Source organism: Falco biarmicus, chromosome 4 (assembly GCF_023638135.1).
Source record: "Falco biarmicus isolate bFalBia1 chromosome 4, bFalBia1.pri, whole genome shotgun sequence".
NCBI classification, from domain to species: Eukaryota; Metazoa; Chordata; class Aves; order Falconiformes; family Falconidae; genus Falco; species Falco biarmicus.
The window spans coordinates 96,613,435-96,634,351 of NC_079291.1; the positions used below are offsets into that span (position 1 = coordinate 96,613,435).

At 47.0% G+C, this 20,917-nt stretch overlaps 1 protein-coding gene across 5 annotated transcripts in view; it reads left to right on the plus strand.

Moving 5' to 3' along the window:
- Positions 1–11,101, plus strand: part of ADAMTS9 (ADAM metallopeptidase with thrombospondin type 1 motif 9) — an 86,636-nt gene extending 75,535 nt beyond the window's left edge. For 3 of the 5 annotated variants that reach the window (XM_056334784.1, XM_056334788.1, XM_056334785.1), the window contains 8 exons: positions 1,193–1,325; positions 1,566–1,660; positions 1,820–1,914; positions 2,009–2,142; positions 3,611–3,702; positions 5,641–5,745; positions 7,810–7,904; positions 8,214–11,101. In XM_056334784.1, the coding sequence (XP_056190759.1) occupies positions 1,193–1,325; positions 1,566–1,660; positions 1,820–1,914; positions 2,009–2,142; positions 3,611–3,702; positions 5,641–5,745; positions 7,810–7,899 (744 nt within the window). In that variant the 3' untranslated portion in view covers positions 7,900–7,904; positions 8,214–11,101. Of the gene's footprint in view, positions 1–1,192; positions 1,326–1,565; positions 1,661–1,819; positions 1,915–2,008; positions 2,143–3,610; positions 3,703–5,640; positions 5,746–7,809; positions 7,905–8,213 lie in introns of those variants that run through there. The other 2 variants (XR_008821261.1, XM_056334789.1) reach the window with 2 other exon arrangements.
- Positions 11,102–20,917: the final 9,816 nt, after the last annotated feature.

Here is a 20,917-nt window from a genome sequence, read left to right on the forward strand (position 1 = left end):
AGTTCCTCCTGACCCATAGGAAGCTTCAGTTCCTGCCTGCAAGTCAGGGCAGAGGAGTTACAGCAAAAGAGCTCAGCCTCAATTAATTGGCATTTTCCCTCAGAATTTCAGTGCAAAATGTCCAACTCGTTACTACAACTTCATTGCAAAGAGTATCCATTTCAGAGAGCAAGCCCTTCCTCCTCGCTTTGGACTGCTGAATGTCCCAGTGACTATCCAGGGCCATGACCCTTCTCATCTCTGTTTTTCAAAGGGATTTAATGTAAAATACCATCACCTTTGATGGGCAAAGAGTCCTGCTCAGCTCCTTAGTTAAGTTTTATGGATTTGGACCTGATGAAGTGTAATCGCCACGCTGCAAATACCGTGAGCCGTTGAAGACAGTCTCCTTCATGGTGTGCTCCTTTAGTCTAATCAATTCTAAATAGATGAGCAGCAGCGTTTTCTTGGCAGGCTAACCTGGTACCTGTAGGAAGAGCTGATTTTCAGTTCTCAAGTACTTGAAAGAACAAGTTGCAGAGGCGGAGCAAGATGCCACCCACCCCATAGCCTGTGCTCAGCAGCAACTAGCCTGGACGAGCTGGTAGCTCAGTAACTCCAGTAGCTCGTGCAACATCAGCCTTAAGGTTGCCCTTGATTTGAGCTGTTTGGGTATGACCCAGCGTTGGCGCAGATTTAGCCATTTTTCCAGAGAGTGAAGGGAGACGGGGTTTGGAGGCTGCAGTTTTTTGGTGCAATTTGGATAGAAAATAACAACCCATGTCAGGTTTGTTCAGAGGCCCCTGTCAGTGACCCAAGCAATGTCTCCAAGCCAGCAGGAGAGGATTTATACCTTTCAGGCCTTCTGCTGAACACTCCTCTCTTGTACCACCTTCCTAATGTGAAAAATAAACAATTTCACTTGAGCTCATGGGTTCACCTTAACCAACTTCCTCATACAGTAAAGTGTGGAAGTGCTAAGCAAAATATGGTAGCCTTTCTTGAACTAATTAATGATGATTATAATAATAATGAAATTATTAATAATCCAAGAGACTACTGATGTGATTAAAATCCAGCCAACGTTTCCACATTTTGCAGGACGGGGGCTTTTGCTGCTGTCTCTTGATACAAGGAAAACCATCTGCCTCTGTTCTTCTGGAGCCCAGAAACCTCTGAGATAAAATACAAGTGTCTGACTTCTGTCTTGCAGTGTTCTGTCACCTGTGGCATCGGAGTCATGCACCGGTCGGTGCAGTGTTTGACAAACGATGACCAGGTCAGCAGCCTGTGCCCTGCAGATCTGAAACCTGAAGAGAGGAGGACATGCCACAACGTTCATGACTGTAAGTCTGCGGATTTTCACCTTCCTTTGCCTTTCTCTTCAGCATCTTTTCCCATCAAACTCCTAGAGATATGCAATATTACCAAGCGTTGGGAGCCATCCAACTAAGCACTAAGGCACTTCAGGGAAACCTCTTAAAAATAAGCAAGGCGTTTTGGTGCTTTAGATGCCTCATAGTGTTACAAAAGAAATTCTGATGTACAGTTGCTCAGTGACTACAAGTATTTCTGTTTTGTTTCAGGTGAATTACCAAGGAGTTGCAAAGACCTTAAAAACCTCAAAGGTGTCACTGAAGATGGTGAATATTTCCTTCAAGTCAAAGGAAAGACATTAAAGGTGCATTTCAGCAACAGACTGATAGTTAATGCATTTCCTAAAGGTGCAAGAGGACCCTGCATGCACTCTTCACTTCTGCTCTTGGATTTTCTATCTTTGGTTTTCTCAGCGGTCCCTTTGAACATGATGCTTGACAAAATTCTGGCTTCTCTCTCTCAGGTGTATTGCTCTGGGATGCACACTGACAGCCCAAAGGAGTATGTGACCCTTGTAAATGGGGATGCAGAGAATTTTTCAGAAGTGTATGGATACAGGTAAGAAATCCTTTAATCCTGAGCTTCACAATATTTTTATTTTCCTTGGCAATATTTTCCGGTCATGAGTAGAAAGGGTTTTCTTTTGATTTAGATTGCATAACCCGACTGAATGTCCGTATAACGGGAGCAGACGAGAAGACTGCCAGTGTAGGAAAGATTACACAGCAGCTGGGTTTTCCACCTTCAGCAAAGTAAGGCTGGACCTGAACACTATGCAAATAATAAGTGAGTAAAAACAGGGCCTTGCCATTAAAAAAAAATGTTTATTTTACGCAAATGTAGCTGTAACTACAAGCAAGCAGTAGGACTCTAGTGAGCAATATTCCTGAGCTCTCCTGTTAAAAGCTGCTTCCTTTAAACTTGGTCACCTGTTTGCTGCTTTACGCTTAGAGACTGCAACTTGAGTACATCAGAGATGCTCATGCTAATTCTCTGTAATACAGGAAAATATTAAGACAGTTGCTGGTGCATCTGCTATGCAGAATGAATATTTGCGTGCTCCCGGCAGGCCGGTGTATTTTCGGAAGGTTTTTATTTCCAGATTGGACTCAGACAGAAAGCTTAACCGGGGAGGAGCTGCCCCTCCATTTTACCCACAGATGTGTCAGGAGATCCCAGTGCAGGGGACTCCACTGGGGATGGGATGCTGCTCCCTCTGGGCCAGGGCAGAGGAGGCTCCTGGCAGAGCCAGACCATGGGGAAGTAACTTGGACTGAGAGTGATGGAGCTGGGGCCCTGGATTTGCAGGGGAGGAAGGGACTGTAACTATGCAATATAAGTGATACCCTGTGTCTCTCATCATTGATGGGAGCTGGGAGCCATCCTGCTGCCAGAGAGCCCACGGCATCCCGTAGGGTTACAGTTTCAGACCCCCTGACTCCAGGGATGCTATCAGTTTCCAGCAAATGTTTTAAAAATACAACATACCGTTGGGTGTTCATTCAGTAAATAGCAGAGATTTTTTTAGCGAATCAAAATCCTTCCTTGTAAAATGACGCTTTATCTGATAAGGTTTTTTTATCACTTAATTTTCAAGCCCTGAGACCTCCCAGTCTATCCATCTGTAAAAGGCTACTAATAGTCTGTAAAAGCTCCTAGGTAAAGATCTCAATGGAACCACCCTCAGGGAACCTGATACCAGCTCCCTTTGAATTTCAAAAGGATCTGGGCACCTACCCCTGTCAGGCAGGAGCTATCTCACATCCCCATCTAAATGAGTCTCGGTTACTTCAGATCCCTCCAGAGCAAAATACCCCAATTCCCTTTGAAACCCCGACCCCTGGGCTGGGGCAGCCGGAGAGTGCAGAGATGGTTGTTTGCCTTTGTTTAAGAGGAGATTTAGGAGGTCCCCATGCCTTCTTGAAAGTGGGGAATTTTCTGATAAATAAAAAACAAGTCAGGGGGTCGAGTTTTGTCGTTATTTATACTTCGGCCCTAAATCACCGATGTGCTTAAACTGAGCTGTAATGTTGAACATGTCCGTGTCCTGCTGAATTCAGTGCCCATGTGCTGGCAGTCACATGTGGGATGAATTGGGGGATTTAATACTAGAAAACCACCAGTCTGACTCGCAAGATTAATGTATGAAACCAGCTTTAGTGAATTTAAACATTAGCGAAGAGCACGTTTACATTTATTTTGTCTCTTTCCCTGCATCTGTCTTTCTGTGTTATTCACCAACTATTCTCCACAGCGACTGATTTACAGTTTGCACGGACACATGATGGACGACCTGTTCCTTATGCCACTGCTGGGGACTGCTACAGCGCAGCCAAATGCCCACAGGTATTTGACAATAGCATTTCATAGGAATTGGTGCCATTTGTTATGTTCAGGCCCTCTGTTAATTACTGCTGATCACATCAGCCCAACCTCTGTGAGCATCACATTCTCATCTCAGCCATGGGAAACTTTTCCTTTTGTCTGTGCAGAAAGTGTTTTGCATTTTCCATATGGGAAAATGACAGGTCGTTATCAGGACATTCCCCAGGGCCTCACTCAACAGTAAAGGAGAAAAGGAGGAAGAAATAAGCTGTGGGAGAAGGGGTGGGCTTTGCATGCGTAGGTGAAGGTAGGGGATCAGTCCACGGCAGGGCTCAGTGGAAGCGCTGGGCAGGGGAACAGCAATGAATCAGGCTGTCAGGATGCCCTCCTCTGCGCTCTGCAACCTCACATCTGCTGGCACCACCAGAAATGGGTGAGATAACCCCTCTGGATGGAGGAGGCAGCAGACAGACAGTGGGACTCCTGCCATGGCATCTCCAGGGGAAGAGGCCCGGGGACAGGGCATTTGCAGGAACAGGTTGGGTTTCTGCTGCTGGGTGGACACAGCCCGTCTGTCAGAGACCACAGTGGTGCTGCCAGCTGCTGCCCCACCATCCCCGTGCCCAATGCTTATTTTCACTGCAACACGGTGGGACCGTCACTCACTCCACTTCGGGGCTGGCAAGATGCTGACAAAGTGAAGGTGGTGCCTGCACATCAGGGCAAATCCAGCCTGTCCCAGCGCCGTGAGGTGCCTGGCCATGCAAACATGGAGAGCGGGGCACAGGCTACGTTGCCTCCTCAGTAGCTCTGGCAGGTGATCTAGGACATTGTAGCCCAGTGGCTTGGAAAAAATACGCTTTCTCCAAAGTCTTTAGGAGACTAATATAGGTGGCTTGCTCGGTGTTCCCAGCACACCTAGCTTTTGTGGAGCTGGGGGATGATAAGTGATATGTTTGGATAGTTCAAGATAGTGGGTGGACCGTGTTTGCAAAGGGCATTAAGCAGCGAGTCGCAGCAACAGACGGCAGAGGGCAAACCCCTCCATCTCCTTCCCTCCCTGCTTTCAGAGCTGACACTTTCCTGCACAGCTCAGCGGCTTAGGGGTTGACTTCTTACCTCAGGAAGGCTCATGAATGTTAATATCCATCCACCTCACCCAGACAGTTTGCTCCTCACAGAAAATCGGCATTTCCAAGGCAGGCAGTTCGAGGAGCAAAGCTAACAGCCATCTGGTACCGTGCAGCCGTGCTGGGCTGTGGGTCAGCCTGGGGATGTGTCCGAAGGGTCCCCCCCGGGTCCAGAAACGGGCAGGGCTGGGGTCCACCGTGGGGGTGAAGGGGAAGGTTGGGGGGCTGTGCATTGGATGCAGGCATAGCCCTTACTTTTCCATCCATCTTATGCATTTTGAGACAGGGTGGAGTGAAGCGAAAGACATTTTTAAGAAATAAACGAATGAACGAGTTTTGATTTTACTGAAGTTGAGGCCGGGGGGGGGAAATAAACCCAGTGGAAAATAAGGAAAATAAGGACAAGTGTGCCCTCTCCAGTTGAGGAGGGAGCAGTGAGAGTGGCTGCAGCACATCCCTGGGGTACCTTTCCCATCAGCTGCTGGAGCACGTCAGGCTCCACAGTTTGCCGTGGAAAAGCCGAGAATGCCCTCAGCTGGCAAACGGCGAAAAAGCAGCACAAAACTGAGAAAAAGCAGTGAAAAACTGAGAAATCAGTACAAAGCCAAGATAAAACCCTTCCTTCCCTGCAGCCACCAGCGAGAAGGAAATTCCTAACCCGAGACACTCTGTGATTCCTGCAATCTGTGCTGATCACTATCAGAGCGATGGGGAAAATTCCAAACATTGATGGCAAGATCCTATTAGGAAAGTGACACCGTGGCAAGCCACAGGAGGCCAAAGGATGGCTTTTTTGGAGGCTAACTGAGCTCATCTGCTTGTTTTTTAGGGTCGCTTCAGCATAGACCTTTACGGGACAGGCCTGTCCTTAACAGGAACAGCAAAGTGGCTCTCACAAGGGAATTACGCGGTGTCGGAAATTCAAAAATCCCCAGTAAGTTGTGATTTTAATTATGGTTATACCCACTTAAAAGAAGTTTTTAATTGCCACGTTGTCTTCCGTGGCAACATCTTCCAAGTAGAGACTAACAAAGAACTAACATCTGACATGAAAGTGTTGCCCGTAACTGGGGGAGGCTAGTGGGTTTAACTTGATCTGAGTTATTGCAATTAATTAGTGAGTCTGCTTAACCGTGAAGCTGAAAATGCTGAGTGCTGTGGGGCAGACATATCCTTAATTAGTTGTCCGAGATGTCCAGCACAGAGCATGCACCATGTGGCAGGCAGGACCACGGAGTCAGGGCTGCCTTGACCTGCCAGAGAGGGTCTGGGTGCCAGGTGAGTGCTCTGAGTAGGAATTATTCCCAAAACATTGCTAATGAAGTGTGGAGGACGTGGACCTTCCCACTGGGCTGGGTTTACCTTCCTGGGGGAGGCTGGAGTCACTGGTGCTGCAGTGGGCTGGGGCTGCCCCACTGCACGCTGCGCCCTGGGGCTCTGTCCCCCGCAGCTGCCAGGGGCTCTGCGGACCGAAGGCTTCCAGGTAAGCCAGGCAGGCCTTCAGAATCACCCCACAGCCAAATCTGAGCTTGGACAGCTTAATGTGCTTGCCTGTTAACACCTCCGTCACTGTGTGCCTTCACGCTGTCTCTTCTGTGTCATGTCCTGAAATTGGAGAAACCCAGGATTGCTTTTTTGGCTCTTACTTCATGTGAGTCATACTGATTGCCCCTGTTAAAACTCTCCTAAGGAGGTCACCATAATCATTTAACAAAAAACAATTTGCAAAATACCTTCTCCTGGACTGCTTTCAGTCTCCCTGGCTCTGGAGAGCCCCTTGAGCCCGTAAGCCTCGTCAGTGCTGGTGCTCTTGAAGGAGAATTAAATGCTACTGGTCTGACCATGCTGCAGCAAAGCATCCACCAGTGCAGGTAGAAGAGGACCAGTACCCCTGTATGTTAGTTCTGGCAGGTGCTTTGCTATTCTCCACTTCAGAATGGAGAAGCCCAGGCAGCTGACTGGGGTTGCGGAGAGCAGACACCATCACAGGTGGCAGAATTAAAACAAACTTTAAGGGACAAGGAGTCTAAGAGACAATTCTTACTTCCATCATCCGGTGGCATCTGTCAAGTGCTGTTTCAAAGGTGTAATTGCCCACAGGAGCAGAAGAAAGGCATAGTGGGAAGAGATGATAGCAGCCTGCTGCAATCACAGATCAATAGTGTCAAGGGCAGGATGGAGCTCGTTTAAAAATAAATGCTTTGTGCAAGCTTGCCCTGCACTTAAGTCCAATTTTCTGGTAATTGAGGGTTGAATTCCTTTCAAGGACTGTCTGTCCATTGCAATGACCAAGAGGAGAAAGACTGCAGAGGTGGGATAAAGGCAGCCAGATGGAGGTATTAATCTCATGACTCAAGCCCAGCGTTGCACCATGCTTGCTGGGCTCTCCTGGAGACTGGACCAACCCCAGGACCACTCCACATTTTCCTTGGTCTCTTCTGGCTGTGGAAATGCAGAGTGAGGGGGGATGGCACCTTTAGCGAGTGGCATAGCATCACCCCTTTGCCTTCCCTTGCGTCTTGGCTCTGGAGCCACTCCAGGGCTTTCCCTTCCAAATGGATGTTTCTTGATATTGCCTACAAGTATCCTTCCCGTGCCCTTCACGTGCACAGGCACAGCTGAGGAGCTGTTATTGTCTAGGTGTGATTTTGCTCTTTCCACTCATGACAGTTACTCACTGTGGGGCAAACTGGAGAAAGCAGATACCCTTGAGATATCCCTTCAAATGGCCTTCTCCTTGGGCATCTTTCAACTCCATAAATCAAAACTGCCCTTTCTTATTTGTGTTCACCATCTGACCTGCTAGCACTAAAGAGAATTACATTTGCATATGTTTAAATATAACAGTGATTTTGTAGATTGATTCAGGCATAATTTGTTTCCCTTCCAAGACATTTTCTATTAAAATCCCTGGCTAGAATAACCTAGATCTGGCCCTCCTGCAGCATGGCATTCCTGAGCCCTCACGTGAGATGTTATTTTCTGGTTTTGCCTGCAGGATGGTACCAAAGTAGTAGGAAAATGTGGCGGTTACTGTGGGAAGTGTACTCCATCATCTGGAACAGGCCTCGATGTTCAGGTGTTATAGCGATGGTGAGTTCCCAGCTGCTTCTACATGAAGGGAAATCTTCCCCGAAACATCCTGAAGAGGCAGAACAGGCCACGCTTGCAAAGTCGGTGACAGCCGCCTACCCGAGCAGCATCCAGGGATGGGATCTGGTGCCCCCAGCCCTTGCTTCCCCCAGTAACCCTTAAGGGTGTAACACTGTCAACTGGAAACGCACTGTCCCACCTTGCTGGCACCTGCTTTGGCTCCGCTCTTGGGCCAATCTCGCTAGTTACAGGTTTCAGAGGCAAAGATGATGATCTCTCCCCAACGTGCACCTTGTCTGTATTTTCCAGGTTCTCTGAGAGCAGCCAGCGGAGATGAGACGGATGAAGGATAGCGATGCAATACCTCTGCCTTCCACTTTTTTATCTGTTTATGTGTGTATATAGATCGCATATTCTTAATGTACAGTATAATATTTATGTTTGGAATTATTTATTTTGATTTAATATTTTTGTACGTAAAATCATTATATTAAGGCTGCTTTTACTATTTTTATTTTTTATTGTTAAATCCTGCAGTCAAACCACTGCATTTTGCGTACTCTACATTATATGTAGCATTATGACAAGTGATACTTTATTGTCACTGTATTCAGTTGTTTACTTTCAATCAGTAATTTTCCTTCAGTTATGGGCTGCTTTGGCCCTCTACGGTGCTACACAATCTGCATAGGGGTATTTTTGGCATTTCAATCTGTCTTTATGTAAGGAAAATACACAAGATGTGCTTAAATTTTATTTTTAGGGATTAGGCCAACAGCACTCAAGGAAAACATGACAATGAATACAGTGCTAGTTGCATTAGCAATCTTTATCTTTTAGGTATGTTTTGAATTTCACATGACCTCTGTGGCCAGTGCTAAAAGCGCTGGTTTGGTGCTAACGTGATATTTATTAATGCTCTGTAGTTTTAGTTAATCCAGTGCCTTTATCAGTGAAAAAGGGAAGAAAGCAGAAAAATTGTCAGGTGATTCAAATAAATGAAGATCTACCCCAGGTTTAGGAAAATTCCTCTGTGGGTGGATCTTCAGCTCGAGCCCCTTTTTCACAGGGCTCTGAAGTGAACTTGCTTTTTAAAAAAAAACGTATCTTTGTCTCCTAATTGCATGTGCCGCTGTGCTTCCTGGCTCCATCTGGGAGCGGGGTATTAACTCATCCCAGACAGGCTGATCGGGCCATATGTTTCCCTGGGCTGCGCGCTGAGATGCGATGCAGTTTCTTACGGACGTTGTCACAAAACCCTGACCTGAAGCTGAAAGCATCCCTGCCCTGTTACCTCCCCATGGGGCTGGTGAGGACCACAGGGCCCGCAGCAGGGGATGGGGGACAGCAAGTACAGCCAAGCCGCCCCTTCCTCTTGGCTGGGGGACTCCACTGCAGGCACCTGCAGCGTTTCCCCAGCTTCCTACTCACTCACAGACCATCTGCAAAAGGGAGGCTTCAGTGCCAGCTCTGCCTTGTTTCAACAAGATCACTCTGTACTTACAGATAACTCTGTCCCCCCCCTTTCAAAAACAAGCTGCTTTACACCTACTTCTGTATTGCTTCAGATCTTCCTGGTAAGGCATCTGTGCTCCTTGCCTATCCGCCATCCCATGTACAACCAGACCTTTAGCATTGGCTTATTTATATATATATATATAAAAAAAAATTGAGGAGACATCTCCCATAGGCGCTGAATGCGGCTGTGTGATGGCTCCCGCCTGTACATAGCCCGCCGCTTGTGGCATGACACGTTTTTGCAGAGCTTCGTAGCACGTTGAACGGGGGTGATGTGACCAGATTATTTTTGTAGTCTATGACTATGTCCCTTATCTCTTTCTCCACAATTTTACTTAGTGATAGGAAGATGCTGCCCCTTCACCTTATATGTCGGGGTAGCCAGGAGCACAAAGTACAAGGAAAGGAAGCTTTTCAGCACAAAATTGCCAGCAGTTTGGAAAACCAGAGAGGCTTATCTGCTACTTCAGATAACTTTGAATTTTGGATGCAAACGGTTCACAAACACGCAACCTCAGGATCTTGTGTGAGTCTTTTGCAGAGCTCCCCAAAGGATGTGTAATCAGTCTGTTACTCAACAGTCAGATCAATCGTGATGAATGATCCGACCCCTGGATTCATAACCCATGTGCGTGCTGGGCTGTGTCCAGCCTTCAGAGCGAAAGCTGTCAGCCTGGCAGTCAGGGATCCACTGGTCCACGTCAGCCGGGAGGCACCTCGCAGGCGAAAGCAGGGCTGTGTTACAGTCCAGCAGCCACAGAACTGCTGCCCTACACGTGTTCCCTGTGTGCCTCTGCTGCTCTTACTAATATTCAGACTTACGAGGAGAGAATGAGACTCTTACCTGTAATCTGGGGGGTTGGGCTTAATAGCGCATCAGTAGATGTGATCATATCTTAGAAAGGCTGATTTTTCACCTGTGTTGTATGTCTATGCATAGATTCTACCTTTCTGAGAAAAATGCCAAAAATACCATTTCAAAGGTGAAAGAAAAGGGGAAAAGGGAAAGGGGAAAAGGGAAAGAGAAAGAAGAAAAAGGGAAAGGGGGAAGGAGTAGTAATGGAATAGTGATTTTTTTTTTTAATGATAATTACTTATGTAAACTTCTGTAGGGGAAAAGGGAAAATTGCACTATGAACTTGAGAAAGAAACAGTGGTGCTTAGAAAGTACAGGCTTATTATATTTTCTCTAATGAAGTGAATGGCTATTTATAAAAAGAAATATTATTTTGACCTGTACACATTCATTTCTACCGTATAGTTTCATAGCAGCTATTAACAGAGCAAGAGAAACCTAAAAAAAAAACAACCAAAACTAAATAAACTAGAAGGGAAAAAAAAAAAAGATAGATCACTGATCCTGTGGTTCATTAATGAGCTTCATTAAATAGGAGCAGACTTTGAGGACCAGAGACATCAGACAATCCTTGTTCAGGAAACAGCTCTGGGGGTTGTATATCAATGCCATTATTTTTCTACAAACTGGGGTTTTTTTTGGAAGCACTTTCCTGTACAGTGTTTCTTTTCTTTCTGCTTATACTCAAAAGGAAATGAAAAGACTCATAAGACATGTCTGTATGGTCTTTCTGCATTTGCCATCATATTTCAATACCTGTGTGCTATTATAGAGGCAAAATACTTTGTACACAAGGGAATAATACATTGAATGGTAAACATTCCTTTCTGTGCTGGTGTTTATTTCCAAGATTTGGGTTCCTTGCTTGGTTGTCCCACGCAAAAAGAATAAGGGAGGGTAATAAGGTTGTTTATATATATATGGAGCCCTGTCCCAAGCCCACGTTGGAGTCTGTGGACCAGGAACTACCTTGGAGAATACCCACAGCCGTCCACTCATGCCCTGCTGGTCAGATAGACTGGTAGTCCCCAATTTCTGTCCAGGAGAGGAGCACCCTGAGGTACAAAACATACACGAGCACATCTCAGCTGTGCTTTGTGCACTACGTGGATGTGCCTGGTGACAGGCTGATGCTGCCATCCATGCACCCAGGGCATCCCCTGCCATGGGACGATAAGGGAACACAACGGTTCATTTTGCAAATGTTTTTGAAGGGTGAGCTGGGATACCAGACCTGGTCCACACTGCTAGCAGTGCTATTTAAAGAAATGTGCAAAAAAAATACCAACTTTTCTAAGTCTGAAAAAAAAGTATCAAATATACAAAAAAAATCAGGTAGAAGAAATCTGGGTTAAAAGGAAGCGAATGTGGGAACCAGCTCCCAGGAGGGCACCCAAGTGACAGACTGCAGCCAGAGTCTTGTATCACCTCTGCCCCAGAGGCCGCAGGTAAGAGCAAAGAAGCTGCGTTTTTCTGTCCTCGCTTGTATGTTCCTTATGCTTTGTCACAGAAAATGCAGCATATCTCTTAGTGCTGGCAGCTCCAGCCTTTTTCAGCTTCTGGTTTTCAAGTCCCAAAGGAGAGAGACAGCACAAGAAAGGTACCTTAAAATTCTGTCAGATGCAGAAAACGGAACATGCAGTATTTCAAAAGCATGATTCGTAGTTTAAATGACCAATATGTTAAAGGTATCTTTCTTTCCTATAATTTTTCTTTAATGAATAATTATAAAAATTCTAAACATGAGATGCAGTTGGAATTAAGCCAACCGTGGGTCTCTGCACAGCCACTGAATCATATCTAACCTTCCAGCCCTGCAAAATGAAAGAGTCATTTTAACACTTTTGATGCTTAGGTCCAGTTATTCTATGAAAATTACAGCACTCTTCTGCAGCCTCGTTGTACAGCTGATGAGGACTAATTGCTTCAGAGGTGATTGCCTCATCTCTTCAGTGTCCTCTTCTGCCCCAATAATGTGCATTTTTTCCTCTATAGAAAAATAAAATGCATTTTTTGGAGGCTGTTGGAAACGCACATCTCAAGGAGATAGTGTTAAATCAGGACATTTGCTAGACATCCTTCTCCTGCATAGGCATGCCTTGGAAACCGGGGAAATGCCTTGAAAAATGAGGAGAGGCAGAAAAGACCAAGGAGGGAAGTCTGGGCTTGAAAGACTATTTTCCGCTGGGACACTTCTGAATGTGGTCTAGTAGGTCTTTCCAGCATGACTCTTCTTCCCAGACAGACAGCTGAGGGCTGGCTTAGAGAAAGCATTTGTGCTGGGGGAAGGGCACTGAGGTGACGCTGTTCTCCCATCCACCCGGCAAAGGCACAGACTGTACAGGAATGAAGGCAGTGGGCTGATTAGCATTGATAACATGCAGCTGTGGCCGTGCCTCGAAGGCAGTGGGTTGATTGACATGGGTGATGTACAGCTGTAGCTCGTTCAGCTAAGTAGTTAAATAGCCCTGAGGATTGTGGGAGGGGGGCTGGATGGAGGAGTAGTGTGGTCTGGCCTCTGGAGGGAGGTGAAACAGCAAGGACAGTAGAATCTGACTGACAGTAGTGCCTTGTTGCAGCCTGATGGCTTGCTGGTGCTGCAGCAACCGGTGTTCAGCCCAACCCGGGAGTCATTAGCTGAAGCAGCCCAGCCCACACGGTAAGCTCTACCATCACCTGAACTCTTCAAATCAAGAACTCTTCAAATCAAGCCTTTTTAAGGAATACAGTTAAGTTCATCCAGCAGCCACTAACCTTAGTAGCTGTTGGTCATTTGGTGGGAAGGGATGAGTCCCTTTGCTGTACAAGTTCCCGAAGGCAGCTCTCCAGTTTGCACTGTGCCGGAGGCGGGAGCCGATGGCCAAGAGTGGTGCCTGTCCATCTCACTGCAGTGTTTTCCAAGATTTTTGCCTGTGCTGGAGTAATCCAGGCAATTGGAATTGTAGCCTTCCAGAAGCAGATTTAATTGACAAGTTTCTGACCTCTCTTTGCAATAGTGAGATGATGAATGCTAAGAAGTTATTTTTGGCCTTCACAGAAGAGTCTGAGTTTCCACTTCAAAGTTGGAATAATTTTTCAGCTATTTTATATTACCAAACATAAGGCACAGTTTTTGAAAATCAAACCAAAGAAGAGAGAATAGTGTTTTGACCTAACCCATATGGTTTTTATACTTTATTTCCTGGGTGGGTTTTTTGTTTGTTTGTTCCAATTAAAAAAAAAAAAACAACACAAAAAAAACCCAAACAACAAAACCAACAAACCTGTGAAATTTTCCATGAAATGACTGCTGCCTCTCTCTAGTTATAAATATTACTTCTGAAGTGTTTGGAGACATGAGCTGTTGACTGTAAGTACGGGGAGATCTGATGTAGGTACCATTTTAAGCCGAGGGAAGGTAGAAGTATGTTTCTCCATTGTGAAGCTGATTCAGGTCCTTCAGGGCAGGGGCTGGCTATAAAGTGCAGAGGCTGAAGCCATGCACGTCAATCCTATTCCACCAGGAAAACATCAGTTCTGCTGGGAGCATAAAAGTCCAAATTGTTTCCAAGTTATGTCTCCATGCGGGTGTGGGCACGTGCCTGGCTTTAATGCTCCTGCTCAATCCGAGCTGCCAGCAGTGATATCAAGCTGCAGCTACTTAAACATTTGTTGGTAGTCAATGTCTCCATCTCTGAGAAGACAGGATGAGGAGAAGAGACGGAAGTCTGGAGTAATCTCTGAATACAAACCTCTTTGTATGCAGGGCAGAGGGTGCAGGGGGAGGCAAGGCTCTGTGTATTTTCTCTCTTAAAATCATTACTTGGCTCCATTCATATGCTTATAAATTCTTCATCCTTCTTTCATCTGTGACTACATTTCAGATGAGCAATTAAATTAATCAGGTCTTTGCTGCATTGTCCTTTACTAATCCATCCTCACTGGCTTGCTGACCTTTCTCTTTGAAGCTATTCACTGCTTACTGCCTGCCATCCCCCAAACCACGCAGAAAGGAGTATTTGCTGTGAAATGCTTTAATTGCTCCCACTCACAGTAGCAGGGAAGCGGGAATGGCTCCCTGCAAACTGACTGGGAAGAACAAATGTGTCCAAGTTGGCTGCTCTAACGAGCAAATACGAGCGGGGGCTTATTTGCTCCCATGCCTCTGTAATTCCCCTGGCAGGTGTGAGTGAAGCCACCCGCACCAGAGGATGTGAGCAGGTACCTGATGCTGCCAGGGGCTGGAGCTCTGGCCTCATACATGGCTTGGGCTCCCGGGATGAAGTTGTCTCGGGTTTGACTAGCCCTGAGGAGCAGGGGCCAGATGTGTGGTGGTGGGAGCATGCAGCTGTGCACTTGCCCCTGAGGCTGACACCTTGCCGGAGCTTAGCTGGAACAAACACGTACCCACTGGCGGCAACCTAGCCCTGCTTGAGAAAATGCAGCTACGGATAGAACACACCCGCATTAGCTGAACCGGCAAATAACTGAGCTCTGAAATAATAAACCGCATATGGCGTGGGCCAGGCTGCGCAGAGGTTTGCTCCCTGGCAGCGGCAGGGAATGGCATGGTGGGGCAGGGAAAGCCTTGCCTCGTCAGGGCAGAAGCCGGTGGCCTTTTCTCCCCGTCTCACTGCGGCTCAGCTGCTGAAGGTCTTTGCTGCCTTCCTCTCTCCTTCACTGCTCTCTCCCTGGGGCATCCCTGGGCGGACCAGGTCTTTTCAAATCCGAGTGTCTCGGGACAATCTGGATGAGCGGCACAGACGACCTAAGGAAATCGCAGCCAAGGGCACTACAGCAGACTGCCCTGCTGGCTCTTGCTGGAGCTGCTGTCCCATCCAGGCGAGGCAAATGGAGAGGCGATGCCCTGCAAATGCATTTCTTTTAGAGATATTGCTAAATTCTGCTGACTGAATTGTGTAAAGTGGGGTGTCCTCAAGTCCTTCCAGTGGCTCTTGTCAACAGCTCTATAGATACAGCTTCATCCCACTCCATGTGGGAAATGGAGCGGGTGCGCCTTGTGCTGGTGTGTAGCTCACTTGGGATAACCCCTGAGGGCTGCCTGCCCGAGGTGCCTGGGACAATCAGGTTATATCCTGCTCTTCAGCATCTTTCCTGCACGTTGTGCAAGTGCTATGTGAAGCTTTCCAGATATGACTTGCTTTTGGGTTTCACTAATGGCATTTTCCCATTTGATCATTTCCAGAGCCTAAATGTACGGAAGCATTCAGCCTGGGAGTATCGGAAGCTTTGGAGAGCAGGTAGGTCCTGGGCTGTTTGCCTTGTCCAAAGAAACTATCTCCAGCAGGTAACACCAGCATAAATATAAGACCTGACAACACCGGTGGCCAGAAGAGACCATTTCTGGCATCTCAGGGACCATAGACATAGTTTTCTGAATTTTCCCTTAGCCCAGCTACCTAACTTCTGTCTGATTTGAGTGATTGCCCTGCCACAGCCACCAGCACCCTGGTTTTGTCAGATATCTCACTCCCCTATTTATCAGCAGGTCTCCATCTTGTGAAACACTAAGAAGTCACCTATTTTCTTTTTAACTGATGAGAAGAGATAATAAAGCAGCTTTAAAAAAAAATAAAAAATAAAAGGACTTTTCTACCTGTGGGATGGCAAAAGCATGATTAATGTGAGGGACTGAACAGTATCTGTGATGCTTGCAGTGCTGTTGCAAGGGAAGGGCAGGATGGCTTTGCTCCCAGAAGCTCACCACCTGCCTCGGCTGCTGACACTTGCTTCTCTGTGAGTTAACCCAGATAGGTTTGGTTTTTCCCATCTTCAGGAACGGTCCTGAGAAGTAAAAGTAGCATGGAAGGAGTGTGAATTGACAGCGTAAAGCAAATAATTCTGCTGGACCACAAGAGAGCTCGAGGGAGTGGGGGGCGGAGGGTAGTAGAAAATTACTTGTTGCTATAGCGCGAGGAGGTTTTGTGCAAATTGGCAGAGCCCCACTTGATTGCTTTGTTTAGCCTCAAATTGAAAAGCATTAAGGAACTGCATGAACCAGGGCCATCTACCACCCGCCTCGCCTCCGAGAGAGGCGAGGTAGAGCTGTGCCTGGGGATGCTTGAGCCTGACAGCAAAGAAAGGCAGCTCTGGGAAAAGCTGCAGAGCTGTTGCTTTGGGGAGTAACAGCCTGCAAAGGGTGAGGAAGGGGCTGGGAGAGGGGCCGGAGGGAAGGGAGCGGGGCGGCAGCCGGGATGCACTCAGCACCCGCCACAGCCCGTGCCCCAGCACCGACACTTTATTGTGCCAAAACCAGAGGTTGGGGGAGCCCGGGGTCCCCCCAGCACCCCAGCAGTGCTCAGCCTGGCTGGTTTGAGAGGGGCAGGGCCCTTTTTTGGGGGGGGGTAAGCTTTATGTATCCATTTGGCTCCGTGTTTCATAGCAGGTGCTCCTCTCCACGGAGTGGGACTGGGCTGCAAGTTTTTATTGGTGTGGACTCCAACTCCCAAATGCTATTTACAGAGAAATTGAAGACTGCCTTCAAAATTAACAATAGATGGCTATAAATCTTACTCAGTTACCTAGCAACTAACACAATAAAATCCTAAGGTTAAAAGGAGAAGGGTTATTTGGAGATACCTTGGGGAGAACATAATGGCCATTTGCATTCCTGGGTGGGAGAACAAAAAAAAATTCCTGGGATATTTACAAATTAGTGTATTGATGAAGGAAAAAAGGTGAAATTACTCAGTACGGTTTTAATCTAAATACCTCAGAACTTGACAAATCTAACAAAAAAATAGTAGTCAAATGGCTGTGATAAAGAGCACTTGGAAACTGTATGGTGATCTGCAGAAATGATGGAAGGGGTTTGTTAAGTTGCTAAGCCCACTCTGTAACTGTTTCTGACATCTGAAGTGTGTGTACTGCAGAGTAACAGTGTAATAAATGCTCAGAGTGAATTTGACCAGTGTGTGCCTGATGGAATATGCCCTAGAAAAACCTACGCAGTGCAAAAAAAATTTAAAACTGAAGTAACATAGCATGATTCATCCCAGCCTGGGTTCCTGTTTTGCACGGCACAGATTGAAATTCCATATCCCCACCTCAAACTGGGGCTTATGCTCAGCCTTGTCTGCCTGCAGTAATTGCAAATCTCGAAGCCAGAATAAGCGGAAACACTGAATTGTCTCCCTTCAAAAAGACCCTTGTGGGGGCACGTTTACCCAGAAAGAAGGAGGCTTGGTGGAAGAACCATACAGTAAAATAGGTGCCTGGTCCCTAGCATGCTCCTTCAGCAGCTGTGGCACTTACAGGCATTTTTTTAAGCCCTCTTTTTTTGTTGTTGAAGGGTCTCGGACAATAACTGCCTAATAACAGCCAGACGCTTACAAACTTTGGTATACTAGATGGTGACAGGATTCACGCTGAGTTGTAATTCACCTGTGTAGCCCACTGGCAGGAGGAACCAAAAGTGGATTTCGCTCAGTCTGTTACAGCTAAATTCACCTCGACATCACAGAGGAGAGAAGTGTATGGGTCTGGCAGACAAAATGAGAGCTGCTTTCTGCCTTATCCAGTGTTTTCTGTTGATGGTACTGCTGCCCGGTGCTGGTGGTCAGAGCTGGACCGTAGGAGGCACAGGGATGTTAGAACCGATGGAGGGATGCTAAGAGCTTTCTGCAGGTTATGTTGGAGGCAATTTCATAACATGAGGCACGGTTTGCAGGACAGAAGAGCTGGGGACACTTTCCTGGAAAGACTAGCAAATTTTCCTGGCTCCATTCACAGAAGTGTTGTATCTGCCAGCTAACTCCCATCCAGAAGTGCTGGCCCACAGCTGGCGGCAGAGACTCCATGGTCTCTGTTGTCATAAGTTGTCCCCGTATTTCCCATCCCCTGGTTGCAGCTACTGCTGTGAACATGCAGCTCCTCTTCCTGGGTGCTAAGAACTGCCCACTGGGCTCAGACACAAGTGACTTCACCACTGCTATTGCTCAAGCTGATGTCCCAAAGGGAATGGAGGTCACCAGGAGAGCAGAGCCCTAATGGCGTTGCCTTTCTTCCATGTGGGGCACGCTACAAGGTGAGGCTTGGCAGAGCTGTGAGGTCGGGCAGGTTCCCTGGCACCAGGCAGGCAGAACAGCTCTGCAGCAACATAGAATCACAGGATCATTCAGGTTGGAAAAGACCTTTAAAATCACTGAATCCGACTGTTCACCCAACACTGCCAAGCCCACCATTAAACCATGTCCCTAAGTGCCACATCTACATGTCTTTTAAACACCTCCAGGGAACATGACATGGGTTTCTTCTTTCCACCTTCTGCTACCAGAAGCTGAAGTCACTTGAAGAAGAGCATTTATCTGGCCAGGAGGCACAGCTCAATGTGCATGTCAGACTAAGATGCTTTGCAGGGCTTGTGACCAGACCCGCTGAGCCACAAGGGCTGACGCCACCTGGGTATGCTGTGGCCGCTGCAGCACCTGCCCTACAGCCAGGGCTACTTTCCTGCATGGATGTCAGCCCCTGCACCACCCACGCTGTGGCTGAAAGCTAACGCAGGAGCTGCGTTTTACTTTTTCCTGAGCTCTTTGATTTTAATCATAATTATTTCTGTAGTATCAAGCACAACAGGGAGCAGGAAAGGAAGAGCATCCCTGCCGTCTCCCTCCTCTCTCTCAGCCATCCATAACTTCAAAAGGGAAAGGGGTCCACTCACAGTGCATGAATGGAGCCAACTAGGTTTTAAACTGGTGTTGTCGTGAGGAGGGCTGGAAGAAGTTTCATCTCTAGGCAGGTTTGGTTGAAATAGAAATGGGAGGGGAAGATGACGTACAGAACAATTTAAGTGACAGCAGAAACAATAATTTGTCAGACAAACTGTCTGGCATATATTATCCATGTGTGTCTGTTTCTGAGCCTATTTGACAGCAGTATCTGACACCCCCCACCTCCAAGCCGAGTCTGTCTCCTCTCAAGAGGAAGATCTACATATTTGTTAAAACAAAAATACAATACCCCCTTTTGACAGCACCTCTTGTGGTAGCACAGGTAGGGCTGGAACTCTGTTGCTGTCCCCTGCCTGCCCAGCCATGCCAGGATGTGTGCATCACCCCCTTTGAACATGGTGAGAACAAGGGAGTGGGAGTTTATTTCCTGAGAGATCTTTACTCTTGGCAGCTTTTCTGGGGGAGGAAAGAGAAGAGGAACGTTCAGGCCAGTGAGATAATGTCTCCCCTCCCTTTCCCAAATACATCCCAGAGATGATGTTCTGGCTTGGCTGTTTCCTTATGTAGATGCAGCATCTGAGCGTCCCTAAAATGTGGATCGAGTCCTGCTGACTAGCCCTTCATTCGTCCTGGATGTCTTGGGCCAGAGGGAAACCGCTGTCCCTATGAGATATTCGGAAGCCTAAGAGTCATGAAGGACCTGACTTTGTTGGGGTCTTTGGTATCTGATTATTTTTACAGCTTTGGCTGCAAGTGATTTCCCCAGCCCCCCCCAACCCCCCCTCCAAGCACACCAGGGCAGAAGCAGTGAGCGCCCCTCTTATCTGCATCTTCTGCACTCCCAGGCTGAGCCCTCATCTCCCCGCTCCTTTCGAACATGCTGGTGCAAGTACTGACAATGCTCAGAGCCTTCCCTGCCTGTTGCCTGTGTATCGAGGAGTCCCCCACCAGCACCTGCAGCATCTACTGGAATAAAGCTGGAGGATACAAGCCGTGCAGGGTGGCAGGCAAGTTTGGTGGCCCCATGGACAGTGAGGGATAGAGGGAGGGGACCACTGTGCCTTGTTTTAAGAACCAGTTTAGGACCTGCCTCTTCATCAGAAGACTGGAGCTGTGATTCAGCACAGCCACACCTCCAAGGAATTCACCCTCCAACTTTGACTTACTTTTGCTGTTTTAAACTTATAGCAGATGTCCTCACCAGCCCTGTTATTGAGGGCACACAGCATTTCTTGCAACAGCAAAGCAATTAAAAAGGATTTGCAGGTCACCTTTAAAGCATTTCCCACAGCACGTTGAATCTTGTTATAAGTCCTGTATCCAATAATGTTTTTATTTCAGCAGTTTTAATTGGAGTTTTAAATATTCTGAATCTTATGCAAGACACCCAAAGTGCTGGAGATTTTCAGGCCCTCTCTTGCACGAGGCTTGTTTCCTGAAATCCTGCTGACCTTCAGCAGAGGTAACAGTAACTCAGCACCCCTGATACTTCTGGATCCAACATCAGATACAGCTTGCAGGTAGGGAGGTTTTAAGATGAGGTCAAACCCCAGTTTGCAACCAGTTGCCCACCATGTGACAAAACGTGTGTGTATTTGAAGAGATCAGATTGCCTCCTCCCTCCAGAGTTTATACCATATTCATGCACCACTGTAAGAGCTGGAAACTGGGAGAGAAACAGAGGAGGAAAATAATGAGGAAACATAGGAGAAGGGAGCAACGCAGGGAAGCTGGAGGGTTTGGGAAGGGTAGCAACCACAGAAGAACAGAGCAGGGAGGGATGGCAGTATTTTCTCACTGGCATGAAGAAAGCCTGTGAAAAGAAAAGTTTCTCCATGATAAAATTCCCTGGGTTTGGTGTGGTAGGTTTTTTTTAATTATTATTTTTGTTGTTGGTGGTTTTTTTGGGGTTTTGGGGTTTTTTTGTTTGCATTGTTTTTTGTTTTTGTTGTTTGTTTTTGTTGTTG